Genomic DNA, 18,560 nt, shown 5'->3' with positions numbered 1-18,560 from the left:
AGCCCCTCCTGGCTCCATGCCTTATAGGAAATGGTCTATAAACAAGAGACAAATGGGATGCGGGAGGGGTTGGGCGATCCTCCCCACGTGAGGAGGACGTTTTGCTCTTCCAAGACAGCCTAAACCCACAGCAGTTCCTGTTCCCTGCACAGCACCGCCCGTGTGGTGGCTGCCGTGAAGCTGGGACATTCTCTGATGGACAAACACATCAGCTCAGAAAGTCCTTCCATTTCCAACAGCAGCTTTGTCCCCGGGAGAAGGATGCCAACGGAACGTTCCCTTTGCCCTCCGTGCCTCACAAGCTCAGCATCACCAGACCAGCCCTGCTCTTCAAGGCCTCCCAGCTAGAAGTGAAAATAAAAATGTAAATCTCTGTCACTAAATGCGTTCGGAGCTGCCTCCAGGTCTGTTTAACCTTGCCCCCAGGAGGCTGCCGCAGGACAGGGCTCCCCGCATCAGCACTTTGCAATCACCGTGATACAAAAAGCCATGGCTCTTCCAACACCCATTTTACACCCAGCCCTGCCCTAGCAAATCCGTGCTTTTGCCACCGTTCTCCTCTCAGGTTTCACACAAAAAGGGTTCCCATTTCATAGAATCATAGAATAGAATCATAGAACAGCTAGGGCTGGAAAGGACCTTAAGATCATCCAGTTCCAACCCCCCTGCCATGGGCAGGGGCACCTCACACTAAACCATGGCACCCAAGGCCTCATCCAACCTGGCCTCGAACACTGCCAGGGATGGAGCATTCCCTGGGCAACCCATTCCAGCGCCTCACCACCCTCACAGGAAAGAATTTCCTTCTCATATCCAATCTAAACTTCCCCTGTTTCAGTTTGAACCCGTTACCCCTTGTCCTGTCACTACAGTCCCTAATGAAGAGTCCATCCCCGGCATCCCTACAGGCCCCCTTTTGCCTCTGTAAATCCCAGAGATGCTCAAGGCAGCTGGAGTGATGTTGAATCATCAGGCAGCATCTTGTTCAGTCTCCTGAAGTAGCCAGCGGTACCCAATCCAATTACACACCAGACAGAAAAGCCATTACTTGCATCACCTCCCAGCACACGGTGGAAGCTCACTGACAGCTAAAATTGCCTTCCTGCTCACATAGCCCCTGAGCCAGCAAAGCCCACGAGCACCCACCTAAATGTAGGTGCCTGCTCCTCAAACTGAAATCAAGCCCCTTCTGCTGCATGGGCAAGGGCTTTGTAAACCAGGGAGCTTGGGTAAGCCATGTGGATGCTTAATATTCAAACACAGTTATCATCCGGGGAGGGGGGCACTGCCTGAGTCGCATCCTGATTTAGCAGGCTCTGGGAAAAGCAACGACAGCTCAGCCAGCGGGAAGTGACAAAAACTCTGTCCTGCAAACGCCTTCCAGGCTGTGCAGGGATTTTACCATCAGCGGCATGCGGAGAATATGGAATTATGTCTGAAGGGAAATCCTTTTCACTCCCAGCTCCTTGATGCTGCTGCAAGGAGAAGGGCTCTTTGCTTGTATCAAGCTTTTAGTATTCCAGGCTTGCTTCTGACAGCTAAGATAGCCCCGGGTCAGTAAGGGCCAGATTTAAGGGCTGGATTTATTTGACTTTGTTTTTTAACTCTCAAGAAGAGCCGAACAAGAAAGGGATCAGATCTCACACTCACCCTCTCAGACGAATGACTCTCATACGTATGACAGTGAAGCTAATGACATTGACTTGTCAGTGCAGCAGCAAAAGAGAGGAGGGGGGGGATATGTCAGTACAACAGTGTCCTCCTACTCCTAACATCATCCATTGCTGGTTACTGCTCAGGATTAACAGCTTGCACCACCATAGAGCTGCACGCACCAGAGCCACCTCTGAGCACTGCGGTGCAATGCAATGACAAGCCCCCACAGAGCAGCCTCATGCCCAGGAACACTTCACGCCTGTGCCCCCCTGCCTCCTGCCAGGAGGGGGCTTTGTTTCTCCTCTCCGTTAAGCGAAGACAGGGGTTTGCTCTGGGCAGTGGATCCCACCAGATTCCCAGTCAAGCCCCCACGTTCCCACAGGGACGTGTCTGCCTTACTGGGCACACCTGACGGGACAGGCACACCGGTAACAAACACCCTGCAAGCAGCACTGGGTAGGGCACCACGACACAAGAGGATTTCACAGATAACCAGCATCTTGCATGGTCATTTTGCAACCCAAGACAGAGTCGTCACTACCTCCTCCTCGCAAGGGAACGTTGTTTTCCCTGCAAGCCGTGAGGTTTACTAACAGAACTCTATACTGAAACAGGAATTTACTCCGAGAAGTGGTAATGAAAGCCCCAGGAGGGCGAGCTCCTTCCCTGACACACAGCCTGTCCTGTGCAGGATTACTCAGCGCTGCTGCTCTTTTCCTTGTCCCTACAAGCAGCTGACTTAAGAACTTACACGTTTTTCTTGATTCAAGTTTTCTGGTAAGAGGACACATCCACTTCCAAAAGCAAAGTCATTTCGAACCCAGGAGCTAAAATTAGGCTGATTATTCTTTTCTGTTCCCTCTCTCCCCTTTATGGCTTTTACAAGCAATTACCCACTTAACGTTTTGAAATTACACAAGAAACTTCAAAAGCAATTTTTTTCTCCTGCTGCAGCTCCTTGAATGTGAAGCTTTAAAAGCTTTTCCGGAACACACAACAGCGTGAGCAAATGAATTTGCCATTTTCATTCTCTTTTTTTTTCCCCCTTAAAAAACGAATGGGAAGCAGCGGGATACTTGTTCATCATTGAAGACATTCTTTCTTTTTTAATTTCATAATGGTGCAACGAGCCTGTGTGACAGCTCCAGAAACTGAAGGCAGGATGCTTGTTTGCACCACAGCCCTTTGTGTTGCTGTGGGAGCTGCTGTTAAAATAGCTGCACCGGCTATCATGCCAGCGTATCTCCCTAGCCTCCTCTTTCTTATGGCAGGATAGGACACGTGGGGAGAGACAGATTTAACACGCCTGCTCACGCGACCATCCCACACGATGCAGAACACACACTAAGAGCTAGGCCACGTGGGGAGATGGGCTTCTGTAGGGTGGCTGCAGGGAGGGGTGATCCAGGGCCATGCGGTGGTGCCGCAGCATCCACCCACCCACCCATCCACCCATCCATCCATCCACCCATCCATCCATCCATCCATCCATCCATCCATCCATCCATCCATCCATCCATCCATCCATCCATCCATCCACCCACCCCTGGGCCTGGACCCCTAGGTCAGGCTGCGGAGTTCCAGGGAAGGAGAGAGGCTACTGGGTCCTGTCTCCTGCTTGTGTAAAGCCTGAGGGGTGCAAGGAGAGAGGCAGCAGCCAGGGATTGACGGCCATGAGCCCCACACTGCCTGAGTGCTGTCAGTATGCCTCGGTGCAATGTGGATGAGCGTGAGATGCTGGGAAGAACAGAGGGCTGGCTCACCAGCTCTTCTCCCACCACCTCCCCTGTGCAAACTGAGGCACTCACCTTAGTAGGGGAAGCAAGTCACCCTTCCCCCTTGCTCAAGCTGGCAGAGGAGGGTTTCTGTTTGCTCATTCCTGATGTTCACGCAGATGCCTGCAAAGAGCACGGCACCGCAGTGCCACTGAGCCAGCAGCTCTCATCACTTAGGAGTGAAAGGTGCTCCTTCTGACAACAGCAGTGCCCAGCTGAAGCAGCAGCTCTGCAGTCTGTGAATGAAAAGCAAAGGTTATGCACAGCCAAGCCATCAGCTCCGTCAGGGAGATCAGTGAAACAACCCAGGTTCTCTGCTCTCCGAGTCTTCTCTTCACGCAGGCAAGAGGCAGCATCAGTGCTTTGTAAAGAAGCGTGTTCCTGCCTTCCTTCCCCAGGCCCAGAACCCCTCCAAAAACCTCTGTGGCACACAGTGCCTGTGCTTCCACTCATTCCTGTCCATGGCTACCTTTGCTATCATCAGTGACGGCTCTGGAGAACAAAACCCTCTCAAACTCCCACATCACGCATTGCACATCCCTATTCTCATTCAGACTGATCTCCTCTCAAGCCACAGTCCACTGTTGTTTCCTACTCAAGTGTTTAATCCAAGAGTCTCTTTTTTCCTTACTTTACCATCCGTTACCACCTGAACCAACTTACATCTGCTGTTAGATCAAGGCATCATAAACCACTGTGAACACAGCAACAGGAAGGCACCTTCCTCAGGACCCTCATGCTTGAATTCATACACCATTCTCCCCATCCTCCCTTACACTGGACCTGCAGGATGCCATTCCTCTCTTCACCTGGTGCGAGGGCAGTCAGGATGGAGAGAGCTCAGAGCCAGCTGGATGGAGCACAGGACACCTCAGTGGAGGTCTTCTGCATCGGCCTGAACTGGAAACACCCACCAGGGTTCTCACTAGCACAGGCTCCGCTAAAACCCCTTCACAGCCTTTTTCAGCAGGGTCCAAGAGGAGAGGAACTCAGCAAATAAACGCCTGTCTTCAGCAGGGGTGGTGGGAGGGAAAGGGCTGGTGGGTTCCTCTAGGTCCAGACCTACAAGAACACGAGGAGGGAGGGAATGCATCCTGCAAAGCGCAAACTTCCCCAATACCAACCTGCTGCAGCCAGAAACGCTCCCATAGGAGGCAGGCAGTCACTCCAGCAAGCATGGTAAAGGCAGCAGCCTTAAACCAACCATGGGCACATCGGTGTGCTGAGATTTCAGACTTCACAAAGGGCCCTTCTCACAGGAAGGCTCATGCACCCGTGGCAATGGAGAGCTCTGGATGCACCCCACCCTTGTCACCACAAACAGATGAGTAAGTAAATCAAATCGACGCAGGTAAGAAAGGTTCCACCTTTCCCCCTCCCCTTTGCACCAAACACTTCTAGGAACCACAGAGAATAAAAGACAACTTCAGAAGAAAAACAAAGTTCCAAGAATCATCACAACTCAGATTTTTATTCAACAGTGAAGTTGAAGGGAAATACTATTTCTTTTTCCCATCAGGGCAAATGTTCCAAATGGAAATCAAGTAAAAACATCGTCCTCCGGAAGTACTCACAATGGAACTGGGTTTCATTAAATAGGTTTGTTTGGCAAAATAAAATAAAAGAATTAGAACCCGTACAAAACCAAAATAACCCCTTGCAAATTTCTAACACTGCAGCGATGAGAACAATGTAAACCTGGGTGCCTGGCGGTTGTCATTCACCTGTGGAAAGTACTGCTGAACTGTGGACCGAGAAAACAACCATCGCTTCGAATAGCAACAAGCCAATTTGAGAGGCAACTGAGGCTTAGGGAATGCCAGCGGGATGGGACGCACTGGTGGCTTCCTGACCTGCTAGTGTGGGGCTATTTAAGAGCGGGAGGAAAAGAAGTGAAAAGCTGTTGCAGCACTGCAGCGTATGGTACAGCAAACACCTGCAGACTTTCCGTCGGGTGGGTGATGGCTGGTGGCGAGAGTCGAGATGACAGTGGAAAGGGTAATGACAGCGCCGAGTGATGCGAGCATGGGGAAGCAGTTAACCGATTTCATCACCGCATTGGACTCGGTTGTGAGAAGACTCTTGGGGAGTGTCTGGGGAAATCTTCTGCTTACAGTAGCTGCTTCTGCTCCCTATCTCCCTCCTCCTTCCAGTTAAAGCCTCTGCCCTGCCAAGTGGGTGTCACAGGCATGCAGCTGGGTGACAGCGTCCCTTGGTTTAAGGATGTCTATTCCAGTATTAAAAACGTAAAAAATGTCCTCGGGAGGGTGCTTCTTTAGTGGCAAGTCTTTGCCTTAAGCAAGGCCGACGGCCTGCAATTATGAGTTAATTAAAGCAATGTGGATTTGGATGAGCAATGGGGAAGATGGGAATGGGGACGGAAGGGATGCAGGGAGCAGGGAGGAACGCGAGTGTTGCTACACCCCTCCCCAAAGCCAAAATCCAAGGTGCACAAGTGGGTTTCTTGGTTTTTCCTCACTCTTCTTTTTTAATTTTCAATATCTCTCCAGTTATAATATTTCCAGTTTCGAAGCCAGTTTCAGTGGCAGCCTCAGTTACAGTCATAAACAAAGTCGTAGTTGCTGGGCTCCTTTGGGATAGGTGGGGGAGCATCTGGGATCTGTATGTTTTCCAGGTCAAGGAGGCGTAGCTTTATCTCCATGCTGAGCAGCGTGTCCAAGTCGTTCCGCGTTAGATCACTCAACATGTCCTTCCCAAGGAGGGCATTCAGCCCGTCGGTCCATACACAGTACTGCACAGGAAAAGATAAAAACTGTCATTAACAGACCTTGTGTACACAAACTGCTTGTCTGGCCTGGTCCAGTTACTGCTCACACTGGGACTTACAAAGGGACCTAAAGAGAGGTCCATTTATTTTACCAGCTGGTAGCACGAAGGGGGCACGTCCCACTGAGCTGCTCAGAAAATGCTAAAGCAATTCCACAAAATGGGAAGAAATGACAGTATTTGGTTGCTTGACGATTTGCTATCTCCTCCAAACTTCTTGTTGAACACCCTTCAATAGTTATAGGAGAAGGAACACATAGCATAAGGCAGTGAACCTCTGGAGATCTCTCCTTCTCCCCCTCTCTTTTTCCTTCTCTTTCCCCAGTACTTACAGAAGCCGCCTAATTATCCTGCACTAATCTTCTAATTCCATGACAGCCAAGTGAAGTGAACTGAATCCCACACAAAATCCTTGACTCTGCTTAAGAAATCCTGTACCAACTACCTAGAGTTATTGTGGTTTGCTTTCCTATACATGAAACGGCATCAACTGACCTACACAAAGACGGGCGCTCTCACGTATATATGCCTTCTTTACCACTGTTTTACACAATCCTGTGAAACCCACAGAGCCAGTCAATGCTGTGTCCTTCGTGAAAACTAAATGCCAAGCTACCTGGTGTAACTGTAAATGCTGCAAATGTTTAACCGGCCTCTAAAACCTCCACCTTACTGTTAGCCCTTTCCTAACAGGAGATGCCATCCTTCCCAGCAGCTGACAGCCTGTGATAAACACGGGCAGAACAACCATTTAGAATCAGCAACAAGCCCGGGGGGGTTGGTTGGCGATGCAGAGTCGATGTCTACCAAATAAGTCACTTTCATTTATTACTACAAGCCATTTATTCATCTCTGAACAGAAGTACTGAAATGCTATCGTCTAAAAATAAAGATTTCAATCATGAACTTGTGTCCCGGTTTGCAGGAGAAAATTAAATCAGCTGTAACTGCATTTTCATCTTACAAATACTTGTGCTGGATTTCATGCCAAGAAATGGATTTCAAATTTAGCTGACCATTTGCTACATGACACCACTGCGTTTAAAGATAGCTGCGGCTGACTTCATCCTACAGCAGAAATGAGGATTATTTTAAGGAAGAGAAAGAAAACCCCCTCTCCTGGGTAAGTCTTCATCCAGAAAAAGGGCACATTTTTGCAATGGGATGGTTAACACAGCATCCAAAGTGAAAATCTGACCCATTTAAATCAGTAACGGAAGAGTAACAGCGCTAGGATTTCACCCAGGGTGTTGGTAAGCCAAGCTGCAGTTTTAATATGAGATAAGCTATACAGAAGAGACTTCATGGTTCAGGCTGTCCTGCTAACAAGTACTACATAAACAACTGAGCCTGCCTATTCCAGGCTGTCAATGTGTGTCACTGAAGACTTCCAAAGCACGCAATTTTAGTGGAGCGCACACAGAATATCAGGAAAAGAAAGACGCTAGCCTAGAAATGTAATTATTTTTGAACAGACTGTATCTGTTTCATGACAGACTTGAGACCTTTCTTTGGGAAAGTCTTCCCAGAACTCACTGTGAATGAAGGAACAGAAAGGCAAAAGGCTCTGCTCAGGTTACAGAAGAGCAGAGCATCCGTTCAACAGATGCAGCCCCTGACGTGCATCATCCATCACCTGCTCAGTGAGCTCGGCCAGAGCCTTCTCGGGGGAGGAATCACAGCCAGCCAGAAAGCAGAACTGCAGTCCTCTCCTCTTCCAGATATAACTCATTCAGGGCCCACAGAAACCAAATTCTGGACACAATTCGGATGAGTGCCTGGAATGGCCTGGAAAAGGGGCTTCCTCTCTAATCTCCATATTGGCAAGTGCAGTTAATTACACTCCTGTAAATTCTGAGCAGAGAGAAATCCTAATGAGATGGTGGAGGCATTCATTCAGAAGCTTTTTTCTTTTTACTACGCAAAACAGACGAAGAGTCACTGAAAAATTAATTTACTACAGATTCATTTTCATAAAACTCCAAAGGAATCTAATTATGGCCTCTCTCATCAGTTTCTCTGTCAAAAATCAAGGATAAGATTAATCCACCTTTTTGCTATGCAGCTGAAACCAGCTATTAGTATTTAAATGAAAAACAAATATGATGGCGTGATCTCACAGTGCTGGATCCTCTGGCTAGCATTAAGCCTGAACAGATGGCTGAAGCTATTGCCAAACTTCAGTGTGCAAGAATGAGGCCCAAATCTCAACGATACTGGTTCCAGTAATGAGATTTTATCAAAGAAATACCTTGGGAGTCAGCTCAGTGGAACCAGGCAACCAGGAAGGCTGTGTAGGCTTCATCCATCCCGATACAGCCCCAAGCAACCTGCTCTGAGCTTACTGCTGTCCCGTTCTGAGCAGGAGGTCAGACCTGGGACACCCCAAGGTCCCTTGCAACCTAAATCCTATGATCCCAGTTCAATTCTTGTTTCCAGGACACACTCAACTCCTCCATTCCAACCTCACTCTACAGTCACAAGGACTGCAGAAGTGCTTAACCCCCCCCGCTAAGTCTGACCTCCAGCTGTCATGTCCTAACACCATCCCTGGTGCTCCACACAAACCTTTCCAACTCTTGGGATGTCACCTATAAAATCTCCCAAGTTGGGAATGCTGCTAAACTACCACTCCTATGGACAGACACCCCCATTACTCTGACGAAGAGTCGTGGGCTTCATAACATGCTACTTGCCTTTCCTTGTGGGGGCTTCCTCTGAACACTTGCACATCTACTTTAACCCAACTGACTCTTCTGCAGGCCATGGAATGCTACAGAGGAAGCGAGATGCCCTTGTAAGAACATTCACTTGGGAACTGTCAAATAGCAGCAGAGGCTGCTGCCCCTGGCTGGGTTGGTTTTGAACGTATTCATTTTGTCTCAAGAAAGCTGTACAAGATCAGAAGAGAACTGATAGGTGTGTTAACACAGTCAAGAGCAATTGGGATAGTGCACCTCACAGTGCTACTGCCTCTCAGTGGGGTCCAGTAGTAGTTTTTGAACCTTTAGGCCATTAAAATGCACTTGTAGCTATAGGCTATATTTGAGATACAAGTGGCTGAAAAATGTGTTAATTTCCATGACCATTTGCACTTTTGAGCTGAAACAGTCTAGAGTTCAGCTTCTGGAGAATTTACATCGGAAAGCATCTGACATACGTTCAGTTGAGAGGATGAAGACAGCCTTAGACCTACAGCTCTAATGACACATTATCCCTGGAATCCTGTGCTACTTCCTCTTACATGAACACTGACTAGCAAATACGTTCATTCTGGAGTGAACATACTTGAAAATGACACTCAAACGTTAATCCCCAGGAAATCTTACATGAGCAGAACCTTATTCCTCTCCTAAAATCAACGTTGATTTGAAGGTTTTAATCCAGACTTGCAAATGCTGAAGCTGAGTATCTAAATACGCTTCATGCACTTTAATAACGCTACGATACAAGACAGTTTAATGCAATCTTCTCTGTTTGAGCATCTTAACACAGGGTCCTGAACTGACACCAGATGTGATGCTACAAAAAAAAGCATGCAAACCAAACACCAACTCTTGTTGCTTTAGAAATAAGAAGGAGAAACTTATATATATATATATATGTATATATTTAATATACAGTGCATTCTGCTAAATCTTTACTTGGAAATTCTTTGAGAGAAACACATCCAGTGCTTCCACATAATTAGGTAAATCAGTTCCACCACTTTCCAACAAGCAAAGATATCTATTTCCTTGTGTTTTCAAGTAAGAGAAGGGAGCAGTGAAGGGGCTGTCATTCTGCCTTGCTTTTGCAACTCTCCCCTGAGGAGATGTAATAGACAGGGACATTCTATGATCAGCTGTCACAAATCATCTTAAGCAATGTTAAACTAAGAATTAGGGGCTATGCCATTCTGGAGCACACAAGACTTTGAAATCTAGACCCAGCAATGACTTGATTATGCTGGCATCAGCAAGATGAGCTGAGGATGGCAGTTATTCTTTAGGAGCTTGCAAATCATCAGCATTGAACTAAAGTCCACTAAAACAAACACAGCAAAATTCTCCAGTGCCTAAAGTAGGGCAGACTAAGACAAACCTTTATTACACCAGGAAAAGGTGAGCAAGGTCTGAGGAGCTGCAGGTTTGCCCAAGCTCTCTTCTTTCTCTTATTTACAGCTCATATTTCAGCAGGGCTTAGAAATGCTCGTCTTAAATTTAGACCCCATATGCTCTATGATGCACCACTACAAAACACATTCCTTCCATGGCTCAGGAGACTGCATGCAAATTGCAGAAGGTCCTGCTCCCGTGCTAATCCCTCTGCTTTCAGTTTGTTGGAGACATAGCCCAGATTTGGACTGACCCACACCATGTGCCAAGACAAGCACCCTTAAGTCCTCATAAAGCTGTCTGCTGCCATAAGGCAACTAGAGGGGGCTTCAAAAGAAGAGTCTGTATTCTGGACTTGACTTACCTCATGCTTGTCTGGAGCAATGAAGTTCAGCTGGCCACTCGAGTCATACAATATAGAGAAAGCAAGCTCTAGCACCTCCTGGAACAACACAAATCGATGCGCATTAGTGCAGCATGAGAGAGGCATTCGTACATTCAGCCCTGCCTTTCTTTCCTATCACTTACTCCCCAAACCGAGTGGAAAAATAGGTTCTGTACTCTCCTGCCTGGCCAAAGCTAGACCAGACGACTGCAAGAGACGGGCACAGCAAGAGCCCCAGCACAGATGCTTCGGTCAAAACAAAATCACACCCTGTAGCTCACTCAGCCATGGATTTGAGTTAGAATTTGAGCTAGGCAATGGTGAGGACCACAATCAATATAATGCATAACAGTCCATGTGCTACAAGCTCTTTACGAAGACCCATAGCTGTTTTCAATTTGTATAGATTCAACTCACAGAGTTCTGCAAGGTTTGATTCCCAGGACAGTCAGTCTCCTGGTGTATACTGCTTATTCACTGCTGCAAATGCATTCAATTATTAATTCCCAAGTGATTCCTGTCATTTTATTTCTACCTGAACAAGAATCAGCAGCCTCAGTCAAACCGAACTATCTGAGTTGCTTAAAGAACCAAATGAACCTTGGGAAAGGAAAACAATCATCTCTTTTCCCTCAGCACTGAATCTCAGCGGTGCCAAAGGGAATTCATCAAGTCCCTAAAAGGCTCCTATGGGGAAACACAGAAGTTTTGAAATGGAAGACCTGACCGTGGGGACTGCAGCACATACATCTCTCTAGATTTCTGCCCCTTATCTCCTGGTCTGCAACACACAGGAGATAAGGTCTTTGCATTTCACTACGGGTTATTTCATTTCTGAGCTGTGTAATACAGAGCAGAGCCTGAATCCCTGGGGATAATCTTGGGTGACCAGAGATCAGGCTTCTCATGGGAAATGCTCTTTGCTTCCTCGAGTTCTCAGGTCCAACTTGCTGCATTGCCAGGCCACAGGACGAAGGTCTGTGCTCAATCCCCACGGAAGCTGCAGACGCTAACAGTGCTGGGGCACTCAGCAAGCAAATGGCTCACGGCTCACACAGCCTCACAGCCTAAGTGTCTGAGGCACATCTCTCAGCCACACCTTATGAAAAGTGATGTCCCTCCTTACAGAAACAAATCTACCTCTGCCCACACAAACCTGGCATTACCTCCTTGCAGGGTGTTAGGAATCCCTGACAGAACACGCCAAGTCATGCAGCTGAGGCTGGGAAAATAAAGCCTAATACTGAAGAAAGGGCTCGTGGTGCTCTGCCGTGATGCTCCTGAAATTCAAGGTCAACAACAACCCCACAGGCCCGGCCCCTGCCCTTTGGGAAGTCCCAAGGATTTGAATTTTTTGTTCATCTCAAAGAAAGGAAAAGGAGAGAAAAACCCTGCCTGAAAGAGTATCCCAGGGAGCCACGGGTTTGGTCATTGCCAGTCAGGCAGGGAATGGGAAAGGGCTACATTTAGGGCACTGAGCTTCCCTTTATGGGGCAAAGTGGGAGCTTGGCAGCCCTGGATCCGGTTCAGATCTTTGGCTGCTCTGGAGATGAAGGCTCAGGACTTCACAGCTTCCAGGTGCAGCATCTCCGCCACCTCACGCACAGCAAACTGTCGAGGAGAATGGAAGCCAAAGGAGCTGGAGCTGCCAGCTGTCCCCCCACACTGACGGTGGTCTTGGTGGTTGACTTGCCAGGCACCCTACCCACCGGCTTTTGTTATGTTCCCATCAATGGCAGGGAACCCTGGGGAACTGGCAGTTCCTGAAGGAAAACCGGTCAGTCTCCATCAGCCATCTGTGGCTCTCTCCTCCCTCCTACCTCTCAAAGTCATTTTCCACCAGTTTCTTTTCCTCTCTGGTCCTTTTCCCCTCCCATTCCTTCCAACCTGCTCCTTCCCTCTTCGTTTTGCTCTCCTCCTTCCCACCTCAACCTGCTGAACTCACCCCTCAATGCCCTGAGCTCTTTCCACCCTCACGCACATCAGACCCCTGCCCTTCCCCAGCTGCTTGCCCAAGGTAGCGGCACTGGGACCCACGACCTGCCTCTCTTTTGGGATCCACTGAAACCAGAGCCTCTGCACGTGCTGGATGGGCAATTCCCACTCCTGGCTTCCACACTGCGGGAAAGCAGCTGTAAGTGCTAGGAGGCAAAGCCTGCTTTCCCACGCCTGGAGCTTCTCTCTTCCCCAGTCTCCAGTGGTGCCTCACACGGGCCAGAGTCAAGCTGTTGTTGAGGAACAGGGGTTTTAGGTGCCTGCGGCTGGGTGCTCCCATGAAGCTGCAATGGTCTCACTGCTCTCTGCCTACTTTGTCATCGGCAGCCTCAAAAGGCCCGTGTCTTTGCTGAAGGCTGAGACCGCAGCCATGGTAAGTTTGCTTGCCAGAGCCAGAAGATCCCCCCCAGAGAATCCCAGCCTGGTTTGGGTTGAAGGGACCTTAAAGCCCACCCAGCTCCAACCCCTGCCATAGGCAGGGACCCCTTCCACTGGAGCAGCTTGCTTCAAGCCCCTGTGTCCAACCTGGCCTTGAACACTGCCAGGGATTGGGCAGCCACAGCTTCTCTGGCCACCCTGTGCCAGAGCCTCAGCACCCTCACAGGGAAGAGCTTCTTCTTGCATCAAATTAGAATTATCCATAAAAGGATAAGACAAGGAACTTGCTCAACCAATGTGAAATAAAAGAGAAGAGAAGCTGCATTCCACACGGAAGTGAGCAGAACCGTTTCTGCTGACCAAAAAGGCACCAAGCTGAAGACTGCCACATCAGCGAACAAAAGATGATAGGAGAACACTTAGAAATACATGGCAGTGTTTTTTCCAAGTCCTTCTCTCATGCTCTGTTTTGAGGGCTGCAAAATCTAATGTATTTCGTGTCCTTGAAATCTATTAATATTACTCAAGAGTCAGAAAGAAGGACTTTAAAATTAAATCTGATTTAAAAATGCCAGCAAGATGAACAACAATGGATTCAGGACTGGTCCTAGCAAGTCGTTCAGCTTCATATGCATGCAAATTCCAACTCAGCTTAACTCTTATTTATTTCTAAATGGTCCCACAGGAAGAATAATGGCCACGTGCCGGCAAATGAAGAGACGCCGAGGCCTTTGTTATGGACATGCTGCCAATTCCAGCTGTGCTCGGAGCAGTGGCATTCTGCCATGCCATTTTCTTTGCTGCCAATGAATAAACATGAGGGTGGTCGTTATACGTGTACCAAGGAAGCACAGGAGGAAAAGGCTTCTCAAAAAATACAGCACTGATAATGAAATCCCAGCAAGTGAAAGGTTTCATACAGCAAACTCAGGCACACTGCATTCTGTGTCTGCCTGCTTTCGTTTGGTGTCCATGTCGCAGTCCACATTAACTGGATACTCTGCAAACAACGATCGGTTATTCCTGTGATGTCCGTTAAGCAATTGCAATAATGAGCATGATGGCTTGACTGGGATGACAGCTGACCTCAGGGATTCTGTGATTCCCAGGGGAGGAAACAAGGAATCAGGGAAGAAAAAAATGAAAACCACCCCAGAAATGGTAAACCCATCACAACGATGACTGCCTGGCTCACAAACGGAATGCTCCAGCCATGGTACTATCAGCTCCTCATCTTCACATCCTCAGCCACAAGTTTTATGCGAGTCCCCACCAATTCTACCTGAGGAAAGGGGGCAATGGGGACAGCTGAGCACAAACGGATCCACAGCACTGCTATTTAGCATTAAACACTATCTAGACATTCCTGCTCCATGAAGATGACACATTTCCACCACTGCCACCCACTGCTTTCTATCTTCCTATCATTCCTTTTCGTGCGGACACATGAGTGCTGAGACAAGGAAGCACTAAAAATATTTTATATGCATCATATAAATGCCCCAGCCAAATGCTGCTGATGGTACATGTGGTAGGAGTTGCGTGCCATCTATTGTGTGTGTTAGCACCCTGATTCAGAAAATCAACAAGGACCAATACCCTTGGGATTATTTCTACTTGCTTGGCTTGACTTTTTCATTTCCAACCATGTAAAGCCAATGCTGAAAGGAGATGACAGTATCCTGAGAGACTTAAAGCAACAAATGCAAAGAGTACTCGAGATGCTCTGCATATCTATGTGTAGTTAAGGAAAGAAAAGTTGTGTGTTGGGCTTGATGATCTTAAAGGCCTTTTCCAACTCAGCTGATTCTATGGTTCTATGTAGTTTTGACTGTGCCTTTCCATTTTCTGTGGCTCCCATCAGAACTGCTTTTTCCCAGTATTTATTTGAGCACTAAAGACATGCATTTCATTTTCAGAGTGTTGAAGCAGGAACTCTTCATTTTGTTCATCAAAATCTCTTTCTTGTTGGGCCCAAAATGTCTCCGTTTCAGGCAATTAGAAATTCTTATTCCAACCCTCTGATCTGGTTCCCACACCTCAGGGCGTGCGTCCGGGTCAGACTGAACATCATTAGAGTCTCACTCCTTCTCATGCAGTCAAACAGCATGGCCTGATAGAAAACTCATGAACATACCTCATACAATACGGTGCAAAGACCTTAACCATTAAAGATGTCAGGCTTAGCTCAGAACTGCATTTCATCTCGCTGTGGTGGCAATTCCTACTAACAAAACCCCTGCAGGATTCTGGTGCTGTACAATTTGAGCCCTACTGTCAGTTTACAGTTCTCGATCTGAAACTGAAAGGCAGCGCAAATCCAATTTAAGCTGACCATTGTCTCCTACCTGTTTTTCCCCAAATGCACTGCTGAAGCAATCCTCATTTCACCTCATTAATTGGCCAGCGTTTACCCCACATCCTTCTGTTGGCAGTTACATTTCTACCTGACTGGACCTGAAGATACCATCAGCTGGACGTTAACAGCAATTCTGGCATGTGCCAGTGTTCCCTGAACGTCAGCTCACCAGAGAATACAGGTGGAATAAACTAGTTATTTATCAGAGACAAGATGGGAGCAGGTACCTCCAGTCACTGCTGGTGTGCTCTGTAGCAGCACTCAGAACTGCTTTGCTTGGCAGTGGAAGACATCACTACCAAAGACCATCTTAAGGCGCTCTTGGTACATCACGATGCACACCTGCCATGAAACCTGAGCGAAGGAGGGTAGGCTGTCCCAGTAATTTATCTCAAACGGTCTGAGGTAAAAACAAAGTGTGTGCATACACAGAAAGGTGGCAGGCTGGAGAGAAAAATACCCAGTATTACTTCAGGGAAGGCCCAGCTGACAAGCTTTCCATTCTGCAGGGTGTGTGTTCATAGCAATTTGAGAGCCATACCTTGTTTTGTTTAAGAGCTCCTTTCTCCTTCATGTGAGGGCAGTCCTTCCCAGTCACAACAGCTTTTATATCTGCCACTGGCACTGCATTAGAAAAGAACAAAAGCAGAAACCAGAAAATCAGTTATAACCGAGGTGTATAAAAGCTACAGGGTCTAAAAAGTGCAAGACTAATGGGTTAAAATTGCCACTTCCAGCCTGCTGTAAGAAAGCAAACAATTAAAATAGGAATAAGTGAGCCTTGAGAAAATTTCAGGCATCTGGATGAAAATCTGAGTATGCTTTTCCTTGCCTGTTGAGACTATTTTGGGTAAGAATGTTTCATATAGCTCTGTACCTGTGTCAGCTCTTCTGAGTAGTCAGGAATCTAGAAAACATATACTCTTTTCTGCCTTAGTAGTGCAATATGCCCGCCCTATTGTTACTCTGTCCTATGTACCCAGGTAAAGTCTCTGCTGAAGAGTGTGCTGGGCAAGCTGGCCCCTGCCTCACTTGATGCTGTTCTGTCCTTCTCTTCATGCCTGTCTGAATGGAAGCTGCTGCCACTCAGGCTCACTCAGAGTGAGGTCACTGAAACATAAAGATAAATGTCTCCGAGTTGCAAGTGGAAGTCAATTTTCCAATGGCAATTACATTATGGAGAATCTATATGCTCCACAATACAATCTGGTCAGTGAGTGACAGTTTCTACCATCTATAAATAATCCATTATCCTTGTGGCTGTGGAAAAGCATTATATATAGAGAGAACAGCATAATATATGAAAATCTGTTACTGCCCAGTTCTTTACAAACTCTAATAGAAATACTGAAGAGCAGAAATGCATTTTCTCTCCTACTGGGTACAGCAATACTATGTATTTTATTACAGATTACCTCAGCACTACAGTCAAGTGGAGAGCATGGGACATAATAGACCTTTTTAGAGGACTTTCTATGCATAGGAAACTTAAAAGAAATCAAAGTTATTATGTCTCTGACACTCTCCTGCTTTTAGGTCAAGAAAAGATACTGTTTTTGTGAGGAGAGGGTGAGCCAGGACAAACTGGGAAGTAAAGGAGAGACTTGACTGCAGCTATGGTAGAAGAAAGAATTCCTGACATTTGCTGCAGATGCCCAGAAAAACGATTTCTCTGCATAAGGCAGAGTTTTCTCAAGTTGGATCTCTCAATCAAGAAAGCTTTTGCCCAGGTTTCATAGACCTGATCTCTGCGATCTGGGATGCAGTTCCTAGCGGAGATCACAGACTGATGTGGCATCCTGATCTTAGTCAGGAACTTGGCTTACTCCGTGCTTAGGAAAAACAGAATCAAAGGCTTCAGATGGTATCAGAAGCTGACTACAAGATGCTGGAAGGCATGAGCACAAATGTGATGTGCTCACAACAGATAAAGCCCTGGGAAGGAGAGCGACTGCTTTCAGTCCCAGCTGGAGTCTGCCCAGCTTGTTAACTGACAGCCTGAAGAGAGGGCTGACCTTCACAGAAGTGAAGAGGTTAAAACCCCCACACGCATTTCTGGAGGCAGACACCGGTTATTCAAGCTTGGTAAGGATCACACAGAATGCCCTGTGCTGCCTCTCTGGGTCCTCCATTTTCTTACCCACCTATTCTCTTTCCTCTGCTGACCTGCTCCCAAACGCTGACAATGTGGTCATCATATTCAGACCTTAACAGTTCAAAATTCAATATAAATCCATCCAAAGAACACCAGCACGTCTCTGGAAAATGTTCTGTAAAACTCCCAAGCCAGCTTGGCCTGACACATTTCAAACAATAGTGCTACTTGATCACCTTGTATCCTGCAATAGTATCAATTCTGCTTAATTAAACTCTAATGTGGCTGGCACTGTGGTAAATCTGGTATCCTTCATAGCCCGAAAACCTGAGCTACTGACGAAATAACCACATCATTCTCAAACTGCATCAATATCTGCTCTGCCTGCTGCATGCGCAGGGAACATATGGGTCTGGCTCGGTGGTTTCTAAAGTAGGAATCCCTCTGTCCCCATGGGATCCTGACATTCCTGAGTAAGCTCAAGAGCCTATGGAAAATGCAAATGCAAGATGAAGCTTGAAGCCAGGGGCAGGGGCTTGAGCATGCTCACTGCAAATAAATCTGGGAACTGCTGGTCTCAGAACTGCGCCTGCAGCTCAAGCGTGACCTTCACTCTTCCGTCCTTCTGATGCTCCCGTAACATTCAAGGGCTATTTCTCTAAGCCTCCTCCAGGGAAACAGCCTCTTCCAGTGCCAATGCAGCAAAGCCAGCCCCTGTCCTACATCCTGCCAAGCCTGCAGTAAGCACGTGAAACATCCTTGAGTCAATCTGTAAGGCAATGGGAACAAGGGAACGTGACTGCCAACTGCCAGGGCTCCAGCATCAGACAGGCTCTTCTTCCTCTTTCCCCATAGAAATGTTAGAAGATGCTGCCTGGGGACAGGCTGGGGGAGCAGAAACATTTTATCAGCATACAGGGAAGTTTAAATCACTGATTTTCTCCTTTCCTCATTTCAGGCTGGAAAACTTTCCAACTCCTGGAAAATCAGCCTTTCTGCCATTCCAAGGCAGAAGCAGATCTACCAGCTGAAA

General features: G+C 47.4%; 2 protein-coding genes across 6 annotated transcripts in view; both read right to left on the bottom strand.

Moving 5' to 3' along the window:
• AOAH (acyloxyacyl hydrolase) overlaps window positions 1-1,210 on the bottom strand; it is an 87,299-nt gene extending 86,089 nt beyond the window's left edge. The window contains exon 1 of the mRNA XM_062622363.1: window positions 1,147-1,210. Within this exon, the coding sequence (XP_062478347.1) occupies window positions 1,147-1,198 (52 nt within the window). The 5' untranslated portion in view covers window positions 1,199-1,210. The remainder of the gene's footprint in view (window positions 1-1,146) is intronic.
• Window positions 1,211-5,891: 4,681 nt separating this feature from the next.
• Window positions 5,892-18,560, bottom strand: part of ELMO1 (engulfment and cell motility 1) — a 222,442-nt gene continuing 209,773 nt past the window's right edge. For all 5 annotated transcript variants that reach the window (XM_062622332.1, XM_062622333.1, XM_062622336.1 and 2 more), the window contains 3 exons: window positions 15,974-16,056; window positions 10,680-10,757; window positions 5,892-6,183 (listed from right to left, as the gene is read on the bottom strand). In XM_062622332.1, coding sequence (XP_062478316.1) covers window positions 5,983-6,183; window positions 10,680-10,757; window positions 15,974-16,056 — 362 coding nt within the window. In that variant the 3' untranslated portion in view covers window positions 5,892-5,982. The remainder of the gene's footprint in view (window positions 6,184-10,679; window positions 10,758-15,973; window positions 16,057-18,560) is intronic.

The sequence above is a fragment of the Pezoporus occidentalis genome, unplaced genomic scaffold, assembly GCF_034315485.1.
Source record: "Pezoporus occidentalis ecotype Australia unplaced genomic scaffold, CSIRO_AGI_Poc_V1 ctg107, whole genome shotgun sequence".
Lineage (NCBI taxonomy): Eukaryota > Metazoa > Chordata > Aves > Psittaciformes > Psittacidae > Pezoporus > Pezoporus occidentalis.
This window is presented reverse-complemented; position numbering and strand designations above follow the sequence as displayed.